The 10,585-nt window shown below is 33.5% G+C and overlaps 1 protein-coding gene across 1 annotated transcript; it reads right to left on the reverse strand.

Moving 5' to 3' along the window:
* Window positions 1–3,318: 3,318 nt before the first annotated feature.
* Window positions 3,319–4,509, reverse strand: LOC132177415 (transcription factor MYB106-like; the record flags this gene model as incomplete). The annotated part of the gene is given in 3 exon segments (XM_059589721.1): window positions 3,319–3,793; window positions 4,019–4,148; window positions 4,267–4,509. Coding segments are annotated over 3 exon segments (738 nt in total), but the record flags the coding sequence as incomplete, so codon positions are not given.
* Window positions 4,510–10,585: the final 6,076 nt, after the last annotated feature.

Raw genomic sequence — 10,585 nt, forward strand, 5'->3', positions numbered from 1 at the left:
AGCAATGATGATATGCAGCATCAGTGTTATACTAAAAGTCTCATGGGACAACTCAAACTCTATCAAAAAGGTTTAAGGGCTTCAGTAGACACTACATAGTTAAATTAAGACATGTTTACTTCAATTATCATATATTATATCTATGTTGCATCAGCATGACTTTATGCCTTGTCTTTTGACAAAAAACCCATTGCATGTTATTAACAATGATTTATCAATCTTTTTATGGAATAACCAAGTTCACCATATGAAAACATGTTTTTCTTATGCGTCTTTGATGTTATTCAGGATTGTGATTTGACATTTGATGATGTTTATTACATATTGTTCATGGGCAAGTTAAACTTGATTGATATTAATGGACAATTTTAGACAATTTGGTAGTGAAATGTGAGAAAATTGATAATTTGTACAAGTTACTTGGGAATATAATTACAGATGGAGTTACAACTTCCACTTTAGCATAATCAGATAGTGATGATACAGTTTTGTGGCATACGCGACTTGGCTGTTTAAGTGTGCACTATAAATTTGAACTTCATAAGATAAATTTGTTAAAATGCGTGAACTCATACAAATCGAGATCCTGGAATTTTATGTATGAAAACCAACAAAGAATGAGTTTAAAGGTGATGTCTTATACAAGCAAAAGTGTTGTAAACTATATTAACTTAGATGTTTGGGGATCGGTGACAGTATCTTCAAATGGGGATGTATATTATTTTCTCAATTTAATTGATAATTTTTCAATAAAGGCCTGAGATTATTTCATGAAGCACAAGTCAGGGTTTTCATATCTTTAAGCAATGGAAAGCGTAGGTGGAAAATGAAACTGGAAAAAAAGTAAAGTATTTCCATTATATTAGAGTATAAGGACGCTAAATTTTTGGAGTTATGCAAAGCATAATGAATGACTTGTGTGGACTCCACAAGACACTGAAATTGCTGAAATGATGAATAGAAAATTGTTGGAAATGCGAGATGCATAGGTTGAATGCAGGATTGCAAAAGAGTTTATGGGTTAAGAAAATTAATTATGCGTGCTTCATCACTAACCGATCTTCATTTATAGCAGTTGATTTCATGGTTACAAAAAAAGTATGGCCAAGGAAACTCGTTGATTATTCAGTTTTGAAAATATTTAGTTGTCTTGTATAAATTCATGTGAAAATGGGGAGCGGTCGAAATTAGATCAAAAGTCAAGCAAGTGTATATCTCTTAGGTTAAAAATTTGTGTGTAAGGGTTATAGGCTATGAGATATGTGGTGTTTGTTAAGGCCTATATGCTAGGAGAATGGGAGTATGAAGAATCAACTTACTGACAAAATGAAAACAAGTTGTGGATTGGTGGAGGTGAAGTTTGATGAGCAGAGTTTACCCTTGGACAGGCTAGACCACTAGGCGAGTGACGTGCTCATCTAGGGCCCCTGAATTAATAAAGCCCAAAAAAAAAAAAAAAATTGCCCAAAAATTTTTTTTAATAATTTTTTTTTTTTTGTGTAATTTAAGGCCCATTTTTTAATTAGGCCTAAATTTTTTTTTTCATAAAAACTTAAGGCCTCTAATCATGATAAGTAAGTAATTTAAAAAATGTCTCAATTTAATAAGGCCCCAATATAATAAACCCATTGTAAAATAAGACCAATTAACCCAAAAAAGTAAATATTCTTATACTTAAAAATAGCCTCACCTATGCATCTGAAATTATTTGATATTAAAATATCATTTTAACCCTACTTAACCACCCACTTTCTTACGATCAACAGCCTCTCCTCTTATCTTCTTTTTTCTCTTTCCTTAGTTTCACTCAAAACAAAACGTGATGGAGAGAGATGAAGCAAGAGATAGAGAGAAAGGCTAGGCAAGAGAGAGAAACATGTGTATCAATGAGGTATTGATTCATTAATAATAATAATAATAATAATAATAATTTTTTTTTTTGTAATGTTTATTTTTGTGCTTGATTTTTATGGTGGGTTTTGTATTGGTTTTTGACAAATTTTTTGGTAGGTTTTGTTTGAAACAGAGGTGTATCAAAGAATCAAGTGAGAAAGTTACTGCCACGGTATATATATATATATAATTTTGTATGGGTTCTTGATAATATTTCTGGTGGGTTTTTTTTTTTTTTTTTGTTAGTTTGCTTTTGTGTGCTTCAGTTTTGGAACATGTGCTTAATTAGCAGAGATTTGGTGCGGTTCTTGGATTGATTCATAAAAAAATTTGATTTTTTTTATTGTTGTGTTTATTTTTATAAGGATTAATAAAAATGAGAACTCTAAATATAATAATAATATTAAAATAAATATTATTTGATTAATATATAAATATTAAAAAAAAAAAAAAGCCCCATTTAAAAGTTTTGCCTAAGGCTCCAGAAAACATTGAGCCGACCATTCTCTTGGATAATAGTGATGATGAACTATTTTTAAAAGACTACGACTCTAAAAAGAGTCTTATTCTTTAGCAAATTAAAGGCAAAGAGAAATGTGACAGAAAAGAAAATTTTGCAGTTAGAGCGCCGCACAACATAGAAGAAAAAAATAGGTTGTGACAGTGAGAGAGAAAGAAAGAGCCGAGCCATTGCTTGTTCAAGCGAAAGAGAAGTTTGTCATTTTGTTTCCTCCTTTGAAGAATAATCTTTTTTTTTTTTGTGCGAAAATGAGATTTTGGTGTATTAAGTTTTTATTAATTTTTGTCTTCACTATTTTCAATTATATCTTAAAAGACAGTAAATTTTTTCACTGTCTCCTAACATTAAAGGAGCACCCACTTGAATCTTGGTGTCGCAATGTATAATTATTTTGCCTTATTTATCGTAATTATAGCTTTTTGCAACAAAAAGAAAGAGTGGTGTTTAAATTTTGGATAATTCAGAAGAAATTTGAATAAAGGTGGTGATTAGATAACTTATTATTTAATTAGATAAAGTCCTACTATTAATTATTACATTGTGATGCAGTGCATGCAGCATAACACCTAACTATCCTGCAACCTTATCTCATAATGTTTTTGACATTTTCAGAACACAGGCGACCCAGATGACGAAGCATTCACCAGATTGAGTATGCTGTTCCAGTAATTCTTGTTATTCTCCCCATTATCATTATCCAAGCTCTCGATCTCTCCAGCCGTCGATGAATTCTGGCCGTCACAATTATAAGGCAAGATATTCGTGAAACCTTCCATGATATAAGAGAGAGGCATGTTTTCATTCCCGTCTGCATACCATGTACTTTCCATAGTACACGTCATGTCCTGCAATGCCATCGCCTCACACGATATTCTTTCTTTCGCGAAATCAAGTGCTGCAGTCTTTGTGCTTTCATTGAATGCAACAGTTTGGATGGGGAGTGGGTTCTCGGCCGGGAAGTTCAACGTTGACGTCGGAGACTCGAGGTCGTCGCCGGCGATTGGGAAAATGCCGGCACTCATTGACTTTGACCATGACCATACCCCTTGCCATGCTTTGAGTACGTCAAGGCATGGAGGTAGTAAGGGTTGAGCTGGGGTTTTGCTGATGAGCTGTGCCGGTACAGGGTAAGACACAAGCTGGGATTCTCTTACCAGTCTGGCTTCGGCTTCGAGCCGTGCGCTCTCCCACTGAGCCATGTGGCTTAAATTGGCCACGTCTTTGCAGTGGCCGCTGCCGGAGCACAGAGCATCGCTTTTAAGCTTGTGGGTCACAGGATCGATCCCCATCTTAGCAAGTCTTTTCTTCAGATGCGTGTTCCAGTAATTCTTAATCTCGTTATCGGTTCTCTTAGGCAAATGAGTTGCTATAGCAGACCATCTGAAACAAAAAAATCATGTCTAATGGAAAAGATCGAGGTGCTATTTCTTTTTCGTGCCACATTAAACAATGCAAAAGCTAATGAAAATAATAATGGCTGCCACAAAGAAAAAAATCTATCGTGATATTTTTGCGGCTACTTCTCAACTTTCACGTCACTTTAAATATAGTGACGTGTAAACATTAATAACAGAGGTGTCGTGTGAATACTACTTTAGGAACTACCTGTTCCCGAGAAGAGCGTGGAGCTGAATGATGGTCTGCTCTTCCTGCAAGCTAAACTTTCCTCTTTTAATGTCTGGTCTGAGGTAATTAGTCCATCTTAATCTACAGCTCTTCCCACATCTCCGAAGCCCTAAAACGCACCCAGAAAGAAGAAAAAGAAAAAACTGTTATTTAGTCGTACGTAGTCGTAAAACTATATTATATATATATATATATATATATATATACGTGGGTCCTCGTAAACCTACCAGCCTTAGCGGGCAAGGCTCGCCAGCTTCCATGGCCATGTTCGTCGATGTAATCCAAAAGCTTTTGGTCTTCCTCTGGGGTCCATGGCCCTTTCTTCAATCCCACCTTCTCACAACATGGAGACCTGCCCATTTTGCTGACCAAGTAAAAGAACTTTAGGCCTCCAAAGTTCCCACAAGAGAGATCGAGGGGGCAGGGAGGGAGAGTCGGAAATGCAGCAATAGAAAAGAGGAAATCGTTGAGAAGAATATGGGTCAGTGACAATTAATATAGAAACGATAAAGAGCTAACTATACAATGATGATTGATGACGCACGAAACATTTCTTTTCCAATATTACCCTTGCCTTTATTAACAAAACCTACAAAGATTCTGGGTAGTTTTAGCATCCCTCAAACCTTCGAACCCGTCGATAGACAGATTATATAAGAGTGAAGGAGGGAATTACTCCCCGTCTCCTTTCCTTTTTTTTTTTTTGTCTTTACTGTAGATCTATTGGGTTGCATGTGTCAATTGTTTTTGGGGTATTTTTTTTAGCATTGCGTGGCTGACCGAAGGTGGTGCATGAAATGCGTGAAAGTGTGTTTAGTTCTTTATTTTTAAATAAGAATATTTTCTCTTTATATTTGTTTTCAGCTGAAGTGAAGTTTTAGTCGTTCTCTTAAGTTTTGTTTTTACGAATCTTTAAGAATAATATAATTGGTTTTCAGTCGATCTTTTATTTTCTTATGTTTCTTTTGTGAGAGAAAATCATAGACCAATGACAAATAAGTTATCAGACATAAAAATTAATTGTCAGTATGGTAAAAGCGGCGAAGATGAAAAAGGTAGGAAATTAATAACTTGAGAGCGGATAAAAACGTGATTTGTAAAAATTTGTTGTAAATCTGAAATTAATTGGAACGGTTATATTTCATAAATATTGTCTTGTAATCACCCAAAAAATTATCGTGTATGACATACATAATATTTGGGTTGTAAATATTCTAAATTACATGTAGGTTTTAAAAAAAAAAATATGGAGAAGATTGACGATTTGGTTTTCACTATTAGTTGGGGTTATCAATTCCATGAAAGAGCAGATTTGTATTTACTATCATTTAATGTATTGCTCCCTTTGGCTTCAATGCCGAGACAGAAAAAAAAAAAAAAAAAATGTATATCAGATTCATGCATCAGTTCTTTTGACAACTCTAGAGGAGCCTTTTATTCTGCCTTTTCGTCTCTTTTCTTTTTTACATGGGTTCTTTTAGACTAATTTTATTTGATGTAAAAAGTAATTCATCAAAAAATATTTCAACAAAATTATTGTTAGAAAGAATTATAGTTTACCCCCTAAAGTTGACAGCGTTTTTCAATTCGAATACTAAAGTTTCAATTTTTGCAATCCACCCTCCTAAAGTTCCAAACTTTTGTAAATTAACCAATTGTATCCAAAGCTTCCCATATTGCCCCTATTTTTTTTTTTTTTTTTATAAAAAAGTTTAAAAAAAATTCGGGGTGGTCGTAGCCACCCCTTTGGCCATCTAGCCATTTTTGCACCCCTAAAATTGTTTTTTTTTTCTTCATAAAAATAAAAATAAAAATTATGGGCAATATAGGAATTTTGGGATAATATTGGTCGAATTGAAAAAAATTGGAACTTTGTAGGGGTAGATTGCAAAAATTAAAACTTTAATGTTCGAATTGAAAAACGCTGTCAACTTTAGGGCCGAGGGATAAACTGTAATTTTCTCTTATTGTTAAAAAAAAAAAAAAAAAAAATTGTTATGTTTGACTCGTAAAAAAATTAAAGACAACAGAAAACAGCGGAAGACTTCTGGGAAACACTGGTGGATTCCAACAACCTCCAATGGCGACCATAGGCGCGCGACCAACGATGAATTCTGGCAAACTTCAGCATGGCAGATTTCAGCAAACTTTAACAATAGAAAATGAATTGCGAGAGAGTGTATATACAGTTAAAACAAGTTTAAATTTGAAATTTATTTACAGTTTTAAAAAAGGAAACCACTTAAATTAAAGGTTTTTATTAATCAATCAAAAATGTTTTCAGTTTAATAATGATTTTTTATTGTACAAAATACCAAAAAATATTATTTTTTTAAAATATTTTATATCGAAACAAACTGAGCGTCAAAGTAAATCCCTTATAAATGACGTTTCGAGAATTTTTGTTTTTTTTTTAAAAAGAAATTATTTTTAGAAATACCTTTATGCTTATGACATGCTAACAATATATAATAAATCATAACCAAAGTTATGAGATTACAATGTCATAGAGACAAATATAAAAATCTTACATTCAAGTTTTATCTATAATTTTAACATCCTCTAAACCATGTTCAAACTTCAATTATAAAACAGATTTGTTCCAGGCAAACCCAATCTAATACATAAGTAGCCCCATATTCTCAACTTTTATTTTCCCGGCCATAAGAGCAAAACTCTCACACCGAAATTAATCATTCCCGCCCCAAACGCCAAGACAAAAAACCTTCACCCCAAATATCGCTTATGAAAGCAAATCTAAGGAGAAATGAACCCCTTATTAAAAAAAAAAAGAAAAAAAAAAGACACACACACAATAAAATACCAACAAACAGCTACAACAACTGAACCCATGGAAGCGAAGCGCACTGGCTGGGGCGTAATGGACGAGATGGAGCTGTTTTCCGCCAATGGGCAGCTAAGGAGCTGGGGAGCACCATAGACCGGCGCGTGACTGAACAAAACCAATTGAAGAGACTAGATCTAGATTTAAAAAACTAGATCCAAAGCCTAACCGATTCCAAGGAGGCAAAGAGCGGCGCAGCACGGGGGAGGGTGGACAGAGGCAGCATAAGCAAAGAGATGGAGAGAGCAACTGGACTGGTCGAAAAAACCAAAAAATAAACTAAAAATAAATAAATAAAAAAAAAACAAGGGGAGAGGCAGGGGCAAAACTACATGGGGGCAGGGGCGGGGCCCCCAAAGGGGCCATGTAGTCCCCAAATTTTTTTAAAAAAGTCGTTAAAATTTTATTCATAAATTTTTTAATTTTGTCATTTTAAATTCCAAATGCTAGTTCCACTTCGGGAAAAGGAGGAACGAACAAGAGCTCCCTCCTCCCCCCAAGGGGCCATGTATTCCCTAAAATTTTTTTATAAAGTCCTTAAAATTTTACTCGTAATTTTTTTTAATTTTGTTCTTTTAAATTCCAAATGCAAGTTCTACCGAGAAAAGGAGGAAGGAACAAACGCTCTCGCCTCCCCCCACACGTCTGATTTTTTCAAACCTAGGGCCGGCTAATACTAGATATATTTATTTTTGAGTGAAAGCTATGGGTCCCACACTATCGGGGACAATATATAGTGTCGCATGGTAATCAAATATTTCCAGCGGGTAATCAAGAGCAGATAACTATTAAAAAATCACAAAAAAAATAGTTACTGAGCGCTATACATATTCACAAGAAAATAATTAATTTACTAAATTACTCTAATCTAGTACAAAAAATAATTACTTTGTCTTTAAAGAAAAAACAAACCCCATGAAAAAAAAAAAAAAAAAAAAATCATGGGTTTGGCCAAGATGTTGAATGCATGTTTACTGAGCCATAAGATGAAAATTATGAGCTACCAGAAATTAGTCAGGAAGTTGAATATTGATTACTAGAGCAATAAGATGAAATTATGAACTACCAGAAAATGAAAAACTTAATAAATAGAGTATTAATTTTGATACGAATTTATGAACTACCATTTACTCGTCTCGTTCTTTAATATTTTTAATTAAAAAAAAAAAATCGTGAAGAAATAAGTAAATGCTCTATCCAGCAGTACGTACCTGACATATCATTGACATCAATGGTGTGGTGACGCCATGAACTACCAGAAAATGAAACACTTGATAAATATAAATACAGGATTTATTTTGATATCAATTTTGCGCTATATGATTAATGAGTATCATTTACTCATCTGGTTCTTTCATTTTTTATTTTTTTTATTTAATTCAGAAAAAGTTCAAGAAACAATTAAATGCTCTATTCACCACCAAGTATATCAACTGTGACTGGTGAGGCTAAACGTGTGGAGTAGTAGCTATTTAACTCTCTGGTTGTACGGCTCAATGAAATTAATCATGTGCATGACTTTCCAGTCTCATGGATAATATATATATATATATATATATATATATAATTTGTTATTTGTGTCACCCCGCCCTTTGGCAGCTGTGGGAATAAATTTCTGAAAATTAGTTTATCTAATTAACTCGAACGATATAATCTTAATATTATGTATGGCATCATAATCTTAACATTTTATAAAATAGAATTCATTATTTTAAAAAAAAAAAAACAGACTTGAGCATGTAATATATAGAAGTAAAAAACGAATCAAATTTGAAGAACTAGTTAACTCGAGTTATTTAATTCCCAATGGGTTATTGCAGTACCGTGAGTAGGGGTTTAAAAAAAATCGGAAAATTGGGACTGGAATTGGAAAATCGGTTGGAAAAAACCGGTAAACGGGGTGCCCAGTTAAGGTTACTGGTTTTGAGATTTTTAAATACCATATATTTTCAAATTTAGTATATTTATTATTATTTTTTTACTCCAGGGTTCACAAAAATTGTAAATTACTTCTATATTTTCGAATTTAATATATTTATTAATTTTTTTTTTAAAAAAAAAAAAGAGGCACAAAATGGTTAAATTAAGCTCTTAAGTCCAATACCTAAAATAAGCCTAAAATGCAAAAAATAAAAAATAAAAATAAAAAATAAAAAAACTGAATACCCCAGTTCTGATTATCGATTTTAGCCAATAACCAAAAATCGGGACTAAATTTTCACCTCTGAGTGCAGTTCAATGAATCTACACTTTTACCTTTAGGGAAGGTACACTACTGTCAATCCACGATTTTAACCCATACGTGACTCCCCTTTGCTCGCAAATCGATGGGACAGTTATTCCGCTAAGGAAAGTGAATTTGAAAAAGATCAATTGTCCCAGTGAGGAAAGTTCATTGTTCTTCACATAGGATTTTCTTTTATTATTATTATTATTATTATTATTGTTAGAACAGTTTCGGTATGGGTTGATCTACATTCTTCTGGATGTTTTCCTTGATATATAGCTACAAAACAAAAGTAAAGATTAGAAGCGACGCTTCTCTCGAATGCTGCAAAACAAAAGTAAATATTGTTAGAACAGTTTCAGAGTAAAAATATATATAAAAAAATAAATAAAAATAAATAAATAAAAAATTGTAAGAAAAGCTTGGGAAAAAGTTAATATTGTTAGAATAGTTTCGGAATAGATGGATCTAGCTTCTCGACACTTGCATGTGCCGATGAGGTCTCATTTCGATGCCTAAATAAGTTTATTGAATAAAAGTTGTATATGCTCAAAAGCACAAAATTTCAATATGAGATTTATACCTGGTATATGAGCCTAGCTAACTATTTATAGGCAAAGAAGTATAGTCAAACTTAGATTAAGTCTCCTACTTCAATTCGACTTGGGATGTATAGAAGTTTGATTGGACCCGAACTCCTACGCTAATTATACTTGGAGTAGGACTGTTAGACCGGATTTGAAGAATTTGAGTTGGATTTGGATTATGCTTCTTACTCCAATTCAATAATTCAACTTGGAGTATGGAGTTTAATCAGAATTATTCGGGATAAGACACTGTCACGTAAAATCATGGATTGAGACCTATCAATACCCTTCCTGAGATTTTGGAATAAAAATTATGTGTACCTTTCGAGTTCAAGACACCTTTGTCAAGCATATATATCCCGGGATGTGACGCGGGACTTGGATGTAGTGGATGAATCTTGGTCTCGAGATGTGCACAGTCTCGAGACTTACTTGATGTGCAATCCTGTCATGTTCTTCCGGCATGTATCTATCTCAGGAGTGACCCAATGAGTATTGTTCATGTCTTCTCAGGGTATACCCACCCCGAAAGGGACCCATTTGTATTTGGGGCTTTGAATTAACAAATCTTTGTGGGTTGGCATTGGCCCTAGCGAACTCCTACAGTGGTTCTCCAGCTCCATTTGTGGTCCAGTTAACTTAGCGGTGTTCTATCGACTTCCAACAGCGGTATGGCAAACTCCAACAGTGATTAGAGTAGGAGATGCTTAAATTCAAAAAATAGTTTACAATTTTATTAAAGAAGATTTCCTTGATTAGACAAACTTTAAAAAAAAAAAAAAATTTGACAAGACTTTTTTATAAGAAATTTTCAAAATTAAAAAAATTCAATATATATACATTGGGTCCAAACAAATTTAACCTTAAATTTGGGAGCTAGCCACACA

This window comes from Corylus avellana, chromosome ca4, assembly GCF_901000735.1.
Source record: "Corylus avellana chromosome ca4, CavTom2PMs-1.0".
Lineage (NCBI taxonomy): Eukaryota > Viridiplantae > Streptophyta > Magnoliopsida > Fagales > Betulaceae > Corylus > Corylus avellana.